General features: G+C 33.2%; 1 protein-coding gene across 1 annotated transcript in view; it reads left to right on the plus strand.

Annotated features, from left to right (window-relative positions):
* LOC121999750 (histone-lysine N-methyltransferase EZ1-like) overlaps positions 1 to 1,803 on the plus strand; it is a 30,971-nt gene extending 29,168 nt beyond the window's left edge. The window contains exons 9-11 of the mRNA XM_042554390.1: positions 938 to 985; positions 1,055 to 1,183; positions 1,254 to 1,803. Of these exons, the coding sequence (XP_042410324.1) occupies positions 938 to 985; positions 1,055 to 1,183; positions 1,254 to 1,523 (447 nt within the window). The 3' untranslated portion in view covers positions 1,524 to 1,803. The remainder of the gene's footprint in view (positions 1 to 937; positions 986 to 1,054; positions 1,184 to 1,253) is intronic.
* Positions 1,804 to 17,969: the final 16,166 nt, after the last annotated feature.

The raw sequence follows: 17,969 nt of genomic DNA on the forward strand, positions 1-17,969 counted from the left end.
CCCTTCCGAGCTCGAGATGATGCACCTCCACGACCTCCTTTTATTGTAATTGAAAATTGGAAATGAAAGCGTATAAAGAATACGAAATTGAGATTAAAAGTAAGAAGATGTGTGTGAAAATGATGAAATGAGTTCTTTATTTATAGAGTTTGGATAGTAATGGACACTAAATCATAGTCATTGATCAAAAAACGATCAAATGATCATAATTGTTGAAAAAAATACCCAAAAAACACCCCACCCTCCCCAACGGCTAGGAACCGCCGGTTATCCAACGGCTAGGAATCGCAGGTTAACCGGCGGTTCAAATCGTAAAAAAAAAATTGGTTGAACTGACGGGCCGAATCGGCGGTCCGCCGGGTTTTCACCAAAAGAACCGGAACCGGCCCGGCAACTTGCCTGGCCGGTTCTAGTTCGACCCGGCTCGTTGACCTGGTTACGGGACACGGCTGGATCCGGGCCAGGCCTGGCCCGGGGTCGGGTCTACGTGCAAGCCTAGTTGGCCCATTTTTATCCCGTTAACCCAACATGCCTAGACCGCTTAGCCCAACCTGCCAGCTCTGTCTGCTTGGCCAACCCAGATCAACCAATTTGTTTGAGCTTCTCTTTCTAGATTGTTTTCCGTGAATTAACGAGGGTGAATATTGAAGTTAATAGACAGAAGAGCTTTGGATGGGTAAGAAAAATGACATTGTTTTCCACCAGAGTTCATTATTTTTCAAAAAATGTCTACTACCAAATGAAAGTTATCTGTAGACCTAAATAGCTTTCATTGAGTATGATTTTCATTGTTTTAAACGTTGAATTTTTTAAAAATATTTTCATAAAAAATATATTTCATGAAACAAAGCCCGAGTGAAGTTTCATTTTTCTTATGAGGAAAATTTTGTTTGAAGATTCCTTCTTTTATACGACCTGAATAGTATTCCTTTACTAGGTATTACTTGGAAGATCTGATGTTTCTGGCTGGGGGGCGTTCCTCAAGGTATGGTGATGCGTTGTTTACTGTCTTTCTTGGTATTGCCTTAACATCTGTACTGTTTCTTTTTGGCAGAATAGTGTTGGTAAACATGAATATCTGGGTGAATATACCGGGGAATTGATCTCTCACAGGGAAGCTGACAAGCGTGGAAAAATCTATGACCGGGAAAATTCATCCTTTCTCTTTAACCTCAATGACCAGGCATGTAGAGCAATATAGCAATGAAATTGATGATTTGGTGCCATTGTACCGACATATTTTTTTGGTGCAGTATGTTCTTGATGCCTACAGGAAGGGCGATAAATTGAAGTTTGCCAACCATTCTCCCGATCCAAACTGCTATGCTAAGGTTATCATGGTAGCTGGTGATCATAGGGTTGGGATATTTGCAAAAGAAAGAATTGGCGCAGGAGAGGAACTATTTTATGACTACCGTTATGAACCTGATCGTGCTCCTGCTTGGGCCAGAAAGCCTGAATCTTCTGCCTCAAAAAGGGACGATTCACAACCATCCAGTGGCCGAGCAAAGAAGCTTGCGTAATTTTCTGAACATGTTACTTATTTTTCCTATCCATTGACACCCATTTTTTGGCCAATTGTTTGAAATTAAATCATTGATTCTAAGCTAAACAATTCCTTCTGGGGGGCATGCGGAGTTTCTGATATTATGTATAACATTCCGTAGGCCAATTATTTGGTGCGCCATCTAATTGACATTGACTCGCTTAATCTGTTGTATCAATATTATGTATAACATTCCGTAGGCCAATTATTTGTTGCAAGATGTTGATCTCATTAAAAAGGGATGTTATTTCAATTCAGGGCATTTTGGCTTTTCTATAGTTGATTTTATGGAATATGACTTTTTACAGAATTTTTCTTCAATCTGCATTTGATGTGGTGGATGAATGTTGTAGAAGTGGATCCATGCAATTCAACTTGATGTTACTCGTCATTATAGTCTATGTCCGATCATTTTATCTTAGAAAACTTTTAATTCTATTATTGCCGTTAAAATGGTTCCAATATTTGATGTGAATTATTGTGTTAATGCTAGATTGTTTTTCGGGAGGAATATGTTATAGGGTTTGACTGTAACGTTTTGGTAGGGATCATCATCTCTTAAGAATTCAAGTGTAGTGTTAAATATATAAGAGTTCGTATTGTAGGGTTTGATTGTAATGTATTTGTAAGGATTGTTATATTTCTATGAGAATTTAGGTGTTGTATTAATAGGTAAGAGTTTTTATATCATATGTTAGATAAGAATAAATATCATAAGAAAATTAATAGTTTGATTTAGATCATGAAACATATGAACTTTCATTGATAAAACAATGGAGGTAATAAATACGATGACTAGAAGAAGAATTAATATTTTGTGTGTATAAAATTAAAATGGTTAGGTGAGAAGACAGATGATAGAGTAATTGGGTTTAAGTCATGGTATATAGGAAAGAGTAAAATAAGAAATGAAGTAGGTATTATTATACATAATTTGTTAAAAGATGAAATTGTAGGAGTAGTTAGAAAGAGGGTAGAATTATAACTCTTAAGATAACAGTGGTGAAATGAACTATGAATGTAATTGACATATGTATCTAAAGTAGGATTATATGAAGATATCAAATTAAGGTTTTGGGACTTTCCAGATAAAGTATTACAAAATATTTTTCTAAATAAAATGATTTTTAATATAAGACGATCTAAATATACAAGTCGAAGTGAAAAATGAGAAATATGAGAGGTGTATGAGCGTTATGAGTTAAAATAAAAATAAAGAAGGAAAAATTATATTAGATTTTACCATAGCATATAATTTTATATTAGTTATTATATATTTTTAAAGAAAAGAGAAGAACATTTGGTCACGTTCAAAAGTGAGAATAATAAATTGTAAATTGACTTTTTTATAGTTAGGAAGAATGATAGAAATATTTGTAAAGATTGCTAGGTCATCTTTGAAGAAATTTTTTTAATATAGATTAGTAGTGTTGAGATATACGTTTCAATTATAGTATCAATAAAAGTAAAATATACATGACTCCTAAAATTAAGTGGTGAAAGGTAAAAGATGGAAAAAAAAATATATTTAAGGAGAAGGTAGGTGTACAAGTATTAAATGAAGTATACGATGACTCTAATATAATATGAGATAAGATTGCGTCAAAGATAAAAATAATAGCTAAGAGTATACTCGGTGAGTCAATGAGATATGTACCACTAAGTAAGAAATCTTAGTTATGAAATGAGAAAGTGAAAGAAAAATGAATAACATAGAAAGCAGTGAATGAAGTAAAAAATGAAACTTCTGAATGATTATATCGAAAATTGGATAAAAAAGAGGAAAAAGATATATAGAATAAATAAAGTGAGAAAGAGGATGACAAGAGATCTTATACAAATAAGAAGTATTAAAGATGAATGCAATAGTGTACTAATAATGATGGAGAAATATAAAAGAGTGGTAGAAGATATATTTTCATCAACTTTTTAACGAATGTTTAGGTGATCAATTTAATTTTGGTAATTTAAGTCGGCAAATGAGTATAGAAATTTAAATTTTTATTATAGAATTTAAACTTCAGAAGTAGACAAATTTTAAATAAGATGTAAAATGAAAAAGTCGTTGTACTAGATGATATTCTGTCATAGGTTTGGAAGTGGATAAGGAAACAAGATATTAAATGATTTACAAAATTTTTTAACATAATATTAAAAATGAAAAAGAAAATTATGATTAATAGAGGGTAAGCACTCTGGTTCCCTATATATGAACAAGGGAGACGTATAAACTTATGCAAACTATAAGAGACATTAAACAAATGAGTCATATAATGAAACTTTGGAAAAGAGCAATAAAAGAAAATTAAAGAAAGAGACCACGACTACCGAAAATTAATTTGTATTTATGCCGGAAGGTTAACAATAGAAGTTATACATATTCTCATTTAACTAATTGAAAAGCATTAGGAACAAAAGAAGATCTACACATAATATTCATTATCTTAAGAAAAAGCTTATGATAGAGTCTCAAAAGAAATTATATGAAAAATTTTAGAAAAAAATGGTGTTAGCGGAGCGTATATTAAACTAATTCAGGATATGTATTAGTATATAACAACAAAAATAAAGACTTCAAGCGGATTAATTGAAACATTTCCAATAAAGATAGTGTTACATCAATGATCAACTCTCAGTCTCAATCTTTTAACATTCATCATGGACGAACTCACTAGACACATTCAAGACACAGTGCCATGGTATATGTTGTTTGCTGATGATATTATTTTAATAGATAAGACATATGATGGAGTAAATGATAGACTAGAATTTTGGCGGAAATATTAGAAGTAAAAGGTTTTAGGCTTTAAAGACAGAATATATGTAATTTAAGTTTAATAATATTAGACTTAATGAGACAATTGTTAATATAGGAGATGACAAGTTGTTTGGAACTAAGAGCTTTAAGTATTTATGATCATTTTTACAAAACGATAGAGAGATTGAGAGAGATGGCTTACATAGAATACAAGTAGGATAATTGAAATGGAGAAGAGCGTTAGGTGTTGTATGTAATCATAAAGTATCTCTAAAACATAAAGAGAAGTTTCTACAAAATGACAGTTAAACATGCTATGTTATATGATGCTGAATGTTTGACTATGACTCATGAGCAGAAGATGAGTTGCGAAGATGAGGATGTTAAGGTGGATGTGTGGACATACGAGGATAGACAGAATAAAGAATGATAGCATTACGGAGAAATTTGGAGTTGCATATATTGAGGGAAAACTCCGAGAAACATGTTTAAGTGGTATTAACATGCACTTTAATGATTAATAAATGCTCTAGTTAGACGATATGAAACTATGATAAATATGTACATCAAACGAGGAAGACAACAAAAAAAACTTGATTGATAATAATAAAATAAGATAAAATTTATTTAAGTATAGATGACGATATAGTAGAGGATAAATCCCAATGACGTAGAAGAATTTATATAGTCGACTTCACTTTATGGGATAAAGTTTGATTGTTATTGTTGTATATATAACTATCATTAATAATATAGACACAAATGGGAGGTATAATTTTATTATATTTCCATTTTAACTGTCTTACAAATTTCGACAATTTACCAAACATCTTAGGCAGTTTTGTGCAATGTCCAAATCATGTAGGTGTTTTTGGAAATGTCCAAATCATGTAGATTCTCATGGGTTAAATTCCCATTTTACCATTCTGAAGCAAAAAAAGGACCTTTCCAAACCGTGAAGGTGTTTTCTCTGAGACGGTCGGCGAACGAGGTAGGTAAATTTTTGGGGAATGGTGCAGGTAATTTTCTGACGAACGGTGATTCTCTACTACGTGAAAAGGTCGAACGGAGAGGTGACAAATGTCAAGCCAGTAGGGAATTTTTTTCGACAAACAGTGCAGCTTTTTGTCATAGAAAACTTGAAATTGAGCATAGGTAAAAATCGTTGCTCCAGTGGAGTATTATTATTGTCGAACTTTGCAGGTGATTGTACACAGAAAAGAAAGGTGATCAGAGACAACCTAACAAATGTAGCTCTAGCGCAGGTTCTTCTCCGGTGAACAATGCAATATATAGCTTTGACGGTCTTCATGAGCTAGCTGCTCCCGACCACACGATTCCCTCGTAACCATGTAGTTGAAAGCAACGAAATCTAGCTCCAAGAAGTGACTTTGGCAATTCTATAGTATTAGAGAAGGGTTGAAGGGAGGCATAAGCAAGTGTAACACGAAATTCAAAAAATTCAAATAGTTGTTAAATACTTTGAACCAGCCTTATAGAGATGTTGCAAACTTGGTTAGGCGACAGTAACATCTCAAATTGCCCTTATCATTATTGTTGGTTATGAAATCTTCGTTATATTCATCTAATAATTATTTTTGTTATTGTAGAAAAACCAATCACACTAGGAGTGATAGTTGATATCGTGGTGTGGACAAAATTTTATGCCCTAGTCAATCTTGTGAACAACATATAAGTGTTATTCTACTAATGTGTAAATGAATTAATATGACGTATAGATTTGCATTATATGGAATCTTGACAACATGATTTAGTAAATTGGCAATTATCTTGTGTTCTTAATGCTATGTATCTAGACTTTAATGTCTTCCATTATACTCTTGAGAGTTTAATTGATAATACCTCAATCAATTCAATAAATGTGTGGTTACATGATTAAAATTGCTTGTATGTGAAATTTTAAAATTTGAAAAGTGCAACTACAAATTTAGGAAAATGTATTGTCTTCCTTCACTTGGCTAGTGTGTTATAGAAATAGTCACATGTTTAATAGAAGTGAATGTTATTTATGGTTGTATCAATGCAGGAAAAAAATTTCTGATGAAGTTCTGTCATGTAACATGGAATCGATTGATCAAAAAAAGAAGACCGACTTGGTGATGGTATACCAAACATAAATATCAGTGGTAATAAGATGTCATCTTCCTATTCTGCTAGTGTTGGGTGAGTATTGGAGAGAGTACGAACTATATATACAATTTGAGAGAAGAAGCTATTAGTGTTGATGATATCGTAGACTATAGTTGTTTGGAAGAATTGTTTGAAGATACGTGGACTCAACAAGAAAAATACGACATTAAAACGCTAGTATAAATTGAAAGATATGTCTGCAGGGATGAATTTATAGCGAATGATATGGACTATTCAATAGATCCGACAATCATAATGATTCAATAGAGTGACCATACATATACGTTTCCATTAGATGAAAATGCATATGTAATAAACTCAAAATTGACTGTGTTGTAATGGATGATACCAGACGGGAAGGATGATTTGTATGTTGGTAAGGTAATGTAAAATTTAATATGTAATGAGAAACTTATTATTTAAATTTGAAACACTAGTGTAATGATATTTTTTTATTACGTTTCATAATATAATTGTCACTCAATTGAAGTAGATGTATGAATCTTAACTTTCATATTGCTCACTACATCTTTTTGCAATTATTAGTAACTAAAATTATTATGGATTATTGTGTAGGTATTCCCAACCCAAAAAAAATTTAAAGATGCACTTGTTGCATTTACTATGAACAAGCGGTTCATTTACAAAATAATGGATTCCAAGAAAATAAGAGTTAAAGCAATATGTGTTGCAGAAAATTGCACATGGGCAATAATTACAAGAGAAGAAACATAGTTGACCATTACAAAATATTTAGAAGAACACCAGTATGGGCTTTGCTTAGAAAAGGATGATCATCCTGCTTGCGTAGCTGCTTTTATAACTTCTCAATTCAAAGCCAATTTGTGTTTACAAATAAATATAAATCTAGAAATATTCAGCGATATATGAGAGGATGATTTATATTTGATATATCATATCGAAAGACCTATAATGCATGTCAAAAATCTCTAACAAAGGTGATAGGTGATTTTGAAAAGGATTATGATGATCTCCTTAGGCTTTTAAGGGAGCTAAAATATAGAGACCCGGAAACATATGGTGCATCGAAAACAAGCATTGATAAAAAATTTGAACGTTGTTTCTGGGCCTTTGGTGCATATGGTCGAGTTTTCTGAACATACTTTAATAAATTAATCGGAATTGATGCAACACACTTTAGTGACAAATATCCAGGTATTTTATTGATGGTCACAACATTAGATGGTAATAAAAATTTTATGTCAATTGCCTTTGCAATTGATGAGGTTGAGTGTGGCCCATCTTGGGAGTAGTTTCTAAATCACCTAAAGACATTTTTTGTAGTTGATCCATCAACTTTGACAATAATATCTGACTGACATCGTGGAATATTATCTGCAATGAGTAAAGTTTATCTTACTGCTCACCATGGATTATGTTGCTATCACTTGTCTTGTAATATGCTAACAGAGATTAGGAATAGACCTGCACTAAGATTGTTTTGGGCTGCAACTAAAGCAAATGCAATTTTTGAGTATGATCAAATCATGCAGCGGATGCTAGAGAAATATGGGAACACTTATAGATGGTTGCAAAATGTTGAACCTACAAAATGGGCAAATGCATATTTTTCTAGCAAAAGGTATGCAATGTTGCCCACGAATTGTGCAGAAAGTATTAATGCATTGTTCAAAGACACTCGAGAACTTCCAATAACATGACTGATAAACAACACAAGTAGGAAAATTACACAATGATTTTATAATCATAGGGAGGACGTTAGCTGCTATGACAGAGATTAAAATTAGGAGATGAAGAATTGGGTATTATGCATTACATCCACGTAGCCTAATAGAAATGGAGGTAGTGGCCTCTGGGTCCTCCTATATAGTTGACATTGAGAGTCGTAGATGTGATTATTATGGTGAATTCCAAGTATCAGGGCTCCTTTGCTCATACTCTATTACAGTTTGTGAGTACAGGAAAATGACTCCATATTCATATTATAAGCAATATTTTTTATTTGAAACATGGAGAAGTACTTATGTGTATTGTATATATCCATGCATGTAGAAGTTAAGAATTTTGGTCAGTAGGTTCAGAAGAATATACCATTTTACCATCCTGTAGTGTTGTGTAACCTCATAGAAGAAAGAAAGTGAGGATCGAGTCGAAGCATAGCGGTAAGGTTAAAAAAATGTGCAACAGGTATAAAGAAATAGAGCATAATAAAAGGTCGTGTAGAAACTCTCCTGGTAAACAATCTAGTGTGAAGAGGAACAGGAGAAAAGTAAAAGAGGTTGGGTGGGGGATATGATAGAAAAGGTAAAAAATTGTTGTATGCAAGAAGAAGAGAAGATTAAAATAGTCAGCAAAGAGATGGAAAAAGAACAAGAGGCAAATAAAATACAGGAAATTGATAAGGATGTCCAGACTTTCTTATTGAATGCATTTAAAGTAAGTTGTAATATCTATAGTAATTCAGAAATAATAAATTGACTTTCATTGATTTCATGTAATGTACGAATTTCTTAAATAGATTGAGTTGCATGTATATGTAGGAATTGGAAGGAAAATTTCATGAAAGAAAAATTGAAAAACAAGAATACAATACTATATTAGTGAGCAACGAGATTGATGAAGCAGGGGACGCAGAAAGAAAACAAGGGAGAAGAAACTCAACACAATGAGGTTGAAAGGTATTAAAGTAAGTTGAGATATCTGCAGTAATGCTTTAAAACTACTTGAAAATTTAGAGATTTCACTAAATGTATGAAGTTAAATAAATGTTATGTATATTTGCAGTATATTGCAGATAAATTAATAGAAATGAAAGAGAAAAAAGACACAAAGATGTGGCCTACTTGATATCAGTATTTGAGAATTTGAGTTCTATTTTTGACTATGTATGGGAAGAAGGTTACTACTCATTTACAAGAAATACCTTCCTTACATGTGTTTTAGGCAACATTTTTACGGACAGGGAAGTAATCGATACATATATTTTAATACTCTTTGGGGAAGCATCCTTGTTAAGTATGACATATAACCAATCCATTTATTGCTCAACCAGATTCAAGGTAAGAAAATTTCTTGATATGATAACTAATATTTTATTTGTGATATTAGTGTACTAAATTACTAATATATATTGAATTTTATCGTCATCATATATCATATGAACACTTAATAGAAAACAACTCTATACCATATAATCAAAATTTATCTCACAAATCAGCAAGTTAAGCATATTTTTATACCTTTGAATATTAATCGTACACATTTTCATTTAATGGTTATGGATACCAATACAAAAATCTTCTACCATTATAATTTGATGTGCAACCCAACATGTGATGAATATTTTTCAGATATGGTTATTGTTAACATTTACGAAATAACGTTATTACATTATGATTATGATATATCATTACTTTACTTGAATTTATGTTTTCCATATCATTCTCATAGGTAAGTAGCCTGAAAACTTTCCCTAATGAAAAATTTAAAAAATTGCATGATAGATTAGAAAATTATTTACCAGACGACTGAGTTTGTAAACAAGTTGATTGTGTTGGTGCAGTTGACACCAATGATCAAACCTGAGTTTTGATGAATGATACATAGATTAAAGTTAGATGTGTTGTTAATCTAACTTTGTTACTGAGTGCACAGGGTTGACTAACTTGCAGGTTAAGAGGACTAGACATTAGGTAGGAAGTCTAGTCTCGATGTGCGATTCCTGATTGGCGAAGTCCAGATGTGAGATTCTGGTAGGAGGTCGGGATATTCGATTCCTAATGGGTTGAAGTCTAGATGTGCGATTCTGGCAGGGGGTTGAGATGTTTGATTCTTGATTAGCGAAGTCCGAATTTGTGATTATGGCAGGAAGACTTGGTGGGTCAGATTGGACGTCAAGGAGGTCACTTGACATTTGGTAAGTGGAGGTAAGCCACTGAAAGAGAGTGACTCAGTGAGGACGCATCCTGTTTGAGGGGACAGTAGGCGTCAATATAGTTTAGGTTCAATGGGAAACCTAAACTGAGACCATGACTATATTCGGGTTTGGAAGATAAGATCTAATTAATACTATTTTATTGTGATAACTCTGTTTTGTAGGTTATCCTTTGTTTTGGGCTAACATGAACTTGTAGGATCAAATTGTACAAAATAATGTCTCGGGTGAATAGTATCTGAGGCGCATTCCATGCAAAGAAAGGTGCCTTTGAGAGCTTGGAATGCATCTTCAGTCGGATAACTCAGAAGACCTCAATGAAGATAAGCTGATTTTGCGGGATAAACTTTGCCAATGGAAGATGCCTCCAGTGCTACAGAAGGCGCCTTCAACACTCAATAAAAGGAAGTTTCACCCAACATTTCTTGAAAACTCCTTTACAACTCTTTTACAAGCTTCTACGCATTCGTTCGACATTCCAACTACTCCAATTTCGTGCTACCGCTCTGCTACAACACTGCCACACCCTACTATAGCAAACAAACCGTCACCAACATACGAGCGATCCCGCTTCTACTTTGGTTGGTGGTAACATTTAAATTAACTTGTTCATTTATATTATTAAAGGAAGTGTAGGCTGTTACACTGTAAAATACCGAAAATAGGCGAATATTAATAAGGGAATTTTCCGGAATTCCCGGGCGGGCCCCACCCGGACCGAACCAGGAACGACACCAGAATTGCCTATCGGTTTGATGACTAGCTCCACAGACCACCGGAGGTCCTTTCAGCGTGTTTTTGTCCTCACTCGCACGCACCCTGGAAAACTTCCCAGGAGGTCACCCATCCTCAGATTTCTCCAAGCCAAACACGCTTAACTTTGGAGTTCTTAAGTTTGGGCTTCCGAAAAGGAAGGTGCACCTTGGTGATATGGATAGTACCATCTAATCTTTTAAGTCATACTTAACCAGAATCATAGAACCGGGGTATTACATACACTGTCCTTTGTTTATTTGTATTTGATTTCCTCTTTCGGCAGTTTCGAAAGAGGCTATTACTGGATTACCCATCGATAGGTCTAAGGGACCTAGGCCTGGAGCCTTGGAATAGGAGTCGCCGAAGACTTCGAACCAAGTAAAACCACTTGAGTTCTTGTGTTTTCTCGTTTATTTTTTTTGTTCCGTTGTGCTCTCTGTCTTAAAAAAGATTAAAAAAAAGTTTTTAAAACCACGTGATTTACTCCCCCTCTCACGTGCGATACGATCCAATAAGTGGTATTAAAGCAAGGTTCTGCTCTGAATTAGTGCAACCACCTATTAAGCTGGGAGAATTATTTTATTTTTTTTGAATCTCAGTTTTTCATATTTTATTTGCATTGGTAAAGTTTACCTCTTCAAATAATTCTTTCTCGTTCTGTTTTTACTCGAAGTTGGTGCAACACCACTCGAGTCGTCGATTTTCTGTATTGGAAGAAGAAAATGGAGGTCTACTTGAAGACCGACATTGAGTAGTTCTTTGTACAACAAGAATACACAGTTTCAGTTGACAATGCATCCAGAAATCCACTGGACCCAGAAGACTGGAACCCGGAGATGAAGAAGAGGTCCAGATTGACAACAAGGCACTGAACACTCTACAATGTGGGTTGACCAAGGAATTGCTGAATCGAGTCGGACCATTCAACAACGCAAAGGAATTGTGGGACAAACTGGTCGAACTTCAGAGGGAACGACCGACTCAAGGGTAATGAAACATGACTTCCTATTAAATTCTTTATTTAATATCAAAATGTAGGACGGAGAAACTGCAATCCAACTAAATGCGAGGATCAAGGATATCCTTAATGACCTACACATGGTTGGACATTAACTTGAGAACTACGACATCGTCAGGTATGCTCTGAATTTATTTCCTCGAAACACACAATGGGCATCAATTGTTGATGTCTATAAAATTTCGAGAAACCTTTCAAAGTTAAAACTAGATGAGCTATTTTCTGAATTGAAACTGCACGAACAAACTAACGTCACAAACGTTGAGAAAGGGATCACTTTTCTTGCAAGTACTTCAAAGGAAGCCAAAGCACGAACTCGAGCCAAACCTGAGCTGGAGACGGAGTCCGACTCAGAGTTTGATGAAGAAGAGCAGCTAGTGAACATGGTAAGAAAAATGTTTACTAGGCGCAAGAGAAACTTCTCCAAGCACAACATGAAGAAGATGTCCTAGTTCACATCCAACAACCCAAAGGCGAATGTCACATGCTACTGTTGCAACAAGAAGAGGCACTTTAAACACGAATTCCCGAATGAAGATAAGACAAAGAAGACAAAGCAGAAGAAGGCACTTCAAGCAACGTGGGACGAGTCTTCCTCGGACGGATCAGAAGCAGACAAACCAAAGCAAGCAAGTTATCTCGCGCTGATAGCAACTGGAGGTGAATCGGATCAAGAAGACGAGTCTGAATACAAGTCGAGCAATGGATCCACATCCGTTTCAGACGAACCAAATAGGATAAATTTTAATTATACTGCAAAGTTTTTCAAAATAATTTCTTGCTTGAATAAAAAGTTAACAAAAACTGAGGAACATGAAAAAATCCTTCTTAAGGAAAATAACACCCTTAAGGAACAACTGAACTTAACCTCTTTGACTGATCAAGTTTAAGATAGAAATTCAATTTTGTGCAAAAGGATGTCCACATATCTCCATAATGGCATGATATTGTCCACTTTGGGTCTAGACCCTCATGGTTTTTCTCTTGGGCTCTACCTAAAATGCTTCATGCTAATGGAGATATCTTACATCCTTTTAACCCCATGATCTTTACTAAATCTTTTCAATGTGGGACTTTGATTGAACCCCAACAATCCTCCTCTTAAACGAAGGACTACAATTACTCTAATGGTCTGGGACTCCCTACGAGCATCTCGTCACCCTGACCTACTTTGGGCCTCCCCACAATCATCCGTATCTGGTCACCTTGGCTTACTCCGGGTCTCCCCGCGAGCATTAGGTCACCCTGATCTGCTTCGGGCCTCCCTGCAACCATCCAGTCACCCTAACCTGCTCCAGGCCTCCCTACAAGTATCCGGTCATCCTAACCTGCTTCGTGGCCTTTCCCACAAGCATCTGTCATCCTGACTCGCTCTAGGCCTCCCTGCGAGCATCCGAGCAATTTAATTTACCCTGAGCCTACCCTTAATTTCGTTTAAGGCCACCCCACATGACATCTAGTAGGGACCATGGCTCTGATACCATTTGTTGTGCAAAATGATGTTCACATATCTCCATAATGACATGATATTGTCCACTTTGGGCCTAGACTCTCATTTGCTCTTGGGCTTTACCCAAAATACCTCATGTCAATAGAGATATCCTATATCCTTTTAACCCCATGATTTTTATCAAAATTTTCCGATGTGGGACTTTGATTGAACCCCAACATTCAACTCAAGTTACAATTCTTGTGGAAGAAAACTCTGTCTTGAAAAGTGAAGTTAAAGAACTAAAAGATCAGTTGGAAAAGTTACCTCGGGAACCAAGTATCAAAACATGATATTTGGATCCCAAAGAGCTGTGTACAATAAATCCGAACTCGGATTTAAGTCTAACTCTACCCTTAAATCATTTGTAACCTTAACTCAAAATAAAAAACTGACTAAATCTTGAGTTCCTAAAACTTATTTAACTAACCATGTAGGACAAAATCAATATTATGTACCTAAAGATAAAATTTATATTATTAAAAACAAACCCCAAAATAATTTAAATCAATCAAGAAAATTTACAAAATTAAAACATAAATCCAATCAAAATTACAAAACCCACAAATAAAACTATAATCAAGCATACTGTAACTATAAACCTAAACAAAACCTTAAAAGGAAAATCTATGATTTAGGGGAGGCTCCAAATTAGTTAGCATCTCAAAAACATAAACCTTACCCATTAAGGGTAATTAGGACTAGAATAATTAGGGACAAAGTTTAACTTGATAAACAATATTGAAAAAATTTGGGATGATAATAGGTTAGGGAAGCTCTGTTTATGCATATTTAGGAAGATATGCCTTTAACCTGGTATATTTGGCTTAGTGGAACAAACTGAAGCTACTCTTTACTAATAATAGCTGGTTAGACCAAAGCTTTGTACTAAATTCCATGGGCAAGACTATTTAAAAAATTTTGAAGCACGTGGTTACTCTAATGATGTCCAAGTGACTTACCACAATTTAGGCGTTTATTCAAAGAATGCTTGTTTGTTGGACCCAAAGCTTAATTTAAATCTTACAAAAATTAAACTAATCCCTGAAAATCAAACTTAACTTATTTCATAAAATGATAGGATACCTTTGTTTGAAAACTTAGACTAGGTGAGATGATTAAATTAATAAAATTCAAATTTAACCTAAACTTAAAATTAAACGTTAACTTAATTACAATTTAAATATTAATTAAATTAAACCTTAAATATTAATCCAATTAAACTTTAAAAATTAAATTAAAATAAATGAAATTAAAATAAAATAAAATTTAAATAAATAAAGTTAAATTAAATTAAACTTAAACTTAAAATTCAAAATTAAACCTAAATTTAAAATTAACTTAAAAATTAAAATCATATTAAAATTTAAAATTAAGTTAAAGTTAAAATAAAACAACTTAAACAAAGGTAAGTTAATACTTAAGCTAAACTTTTTACTCCTACTCTTTGTAGGATTCTAAATGGATATTGGATAGTGGTTGCTCCCAATACATGACCACTTTATTTGGATAATTTAGGAAATTCCTTTTTGAAAATTTAATTAAAGAGGAGGATATGTTTCTCCTTAAAATAATTTTCAAATAATTTGCAAATAATAGACTACTCTTATTTGTATTTCTTTAAAAAATTTCCAGTTCTCTAGTGTTTCAAAATTTGTTTTAGCCTTAGTCTAGGACAAATCCCTAGAAAGCATGATTCTATAGATTTAGCCAATGAATATCTCACAAACACACTAGGTCTACCTTGATTGTGTATTAAAAAAAAATTTAGAATGATGTGAGATACGTAGGCCTTTTTTCTGGACTTTAGATGCTTATATCAGTGCATCAACATAAGTCTGGGTAAAAAATTCAATAATACATTGATCAAGTTAAGTAGTCCTTTTTCAACAAATTTCTAAACTTGACTAATCAAGTGAATGCTGCTATCTTCTGATAGTTAGTTAGTAACTAACGGTTAAATATTTAAGGATAATTTTTGATGAATATTATTTTTTAAATAATATCAAGTTCTAGGGGAGAATATTTAAAAGCTACTTTCAAAATATTTTATTTTTCCTCTTCTTTCTACTTTTTAAAAACTGGTAGTTTAAACAAAAAATATTTTAAAACTTATTTTTTTTTTTTGAAAAATATTTTGAATGGATATTTCAAAATTTACTTTGAAAAATTTACTTTCAAAAGTTGCACTAAAAATTAAACTTTAAAAGTTACTTTACTTAATCTTTCTGAAAAATATTTTTCAAACTTTTTTTTTAAAACTTGTTTAGAAAAATATTCTTATACTTTTTTAAATGTCTATTTTGAAAACTGAAAAGAAAAATATTTTGAAAAATGCTTTGAAAATCACTTTTGAAATATTTTAAAAAGTTATTCTATTTGAAAATTACTTTAAAAATATTTTGAAAAAATAATTTGAAAAACTATTTTCAAAAGTTGTTTTGCAAAATCACATTTTAAAAATTACTTTTGACAAGTGTTTTGAAATTTGTCTTAAAAAAATGCGTTAAAGAATTCTTGCAAAATTTACCTTTCAAAATGTTTTCCAAAATTCAATTTTCAAAGTTTTGTAAACCATTTGTAAATTTTGACAATTCCTTTCAAATTACTTTGAAAATTTTTCTTCTCATTAACTCCTCCCTACAATACACCTACAAGTTTTTTACTTTGGTAAATTTATTACTTGATTATGTATTCCAAAATTTCGTACTTTGGTATACTTATATGCCTATTTTTTTTATGAATGTTAAAGGGGAGGGTCAGGGGTTAAGAAAAATAAACAAAAATATGAAAAGCTTAACTTTAAGATGATCAAGAGAATAAAACTTTCTTGTTTCATATTAGATTTCTCTTAAAGTCAATTTCTATATATGTTTGCATATTTTTTTCTAACTTTAATCCAAGTTGTCATTTACATCAAAAAGAGGGAGAGTGTTGATGCAGTTGACACCAATGATCAATAGTATCGAAATTAAATGTAAAACTTGCCTTAATGTTGAGCACAAGAATTCCGAGCTAGAACTCTAAAATTCTTTTCTTCTCTCCCCTCCTTGTATTTCTGAAAGTCCCCTTTTAATATAAATGCTAGGGTTTTAAATTTTATTAACTACCAATTGGGTTGGACCCGTTTAATTTATTAATTAAATATATTAACTAAACAACCCCAATTAGCATGAAATTACAATTACTTAAATAACTTAAGTAATATTTCATGGCATTTATGTGACCCGGGGTTTGGACCTTACATGAAATGGGTCAAATCGGACTTGTCTAGGTCTATCAATGGATTTCCATTAAAACCTACTAATGGACCTAGACATGTCCGATTGGATGAATTTAAGGTCTTGTAGTGTAGATTTCAAAGGTTGTAAGGAGTCAAACAGTATCCATTGCTTATTTCGACATCTCGGGAGGTGTTAAAATGTTAATGGAACAATCATTTAAAAAATTTCGACGTAAGCCTGATATGGAATCATATCAGACCCATGTAAATCATATTAGGCCCAATTGGACCTGATATAATTCCATATCAGGCATAGCGTCAGCTTGATATGATTAATATTAGGCCCATGTTGAGTTTTTTAGCCGATTGTTCCATTAATATTCAAACACCTCCTGAGAAGTCGAAATAAGTAAGAAATATCACTATTTGACTCCTTGCAACATTTAAAATTCATAGGATCTGAAATGGATCAAATCAGAATTGTCTAGGTCTATTAGTGAGTTTGGTCAAAATCTACTGATAAATCTAGACATGTTCGATTGAATCCATTTCAGGTCCCATGGATTTCTAGGATTAGCAAGGAGTCAAACGATGCTATCCATTGCTTATTTCTACTTATAGGAAAATGTTGAATATTAATGAAGCAATCGACTAAAAAATCCCAATGTGGGCTTGATATAAATCATATCAGACTCATGTTGGGCACGATATGGAAATATTAGGCCTAACGTGGGCTTGATATGATTCATATCAGGCCCACGTTGGGATTTTTTAGCCGTTTGTTCTATTAATATTCAAACACCTTTCGAGAAGCAGAAATAAGTAATGGAGAGCACTGTTGACTCTTTGCAATCTTAGAACTTCATAGGATTTGAAATGAGTTAAATCAGACCTGTCTAAGTCTATCAGTGGATTTTTGATTAAAATCCATTGATGGACCTAGACAGGTCCGATTTGACTAATTTTAGGTTATGTAGATTTCTGAGGCTACAAGAAGTCAAACAGTGTTATTCATTGCTTATTTTAGCTTGTCAGAAGGTGTTCAAATGTTAATGGAACAATAAGCTAGAAGATATGTTCAGATTGATATGAAACCATACCAAACCCAATAT

The sequence above is a fragment of the Zingiber officinale genome, chromosome 7A (assembly GCF_018446385.1).
Source record: "Zingiber officinale cultivar Zhangliang chromosome 7A, Zo_v1.1, whole genome shotgun sequence".
NCBI lineage: Eukaryota > Viridiplantae > Streptophyta > Magnoliopsida > Zingiberales > Zingiberaceae > Zingiber > Zingiber officinale.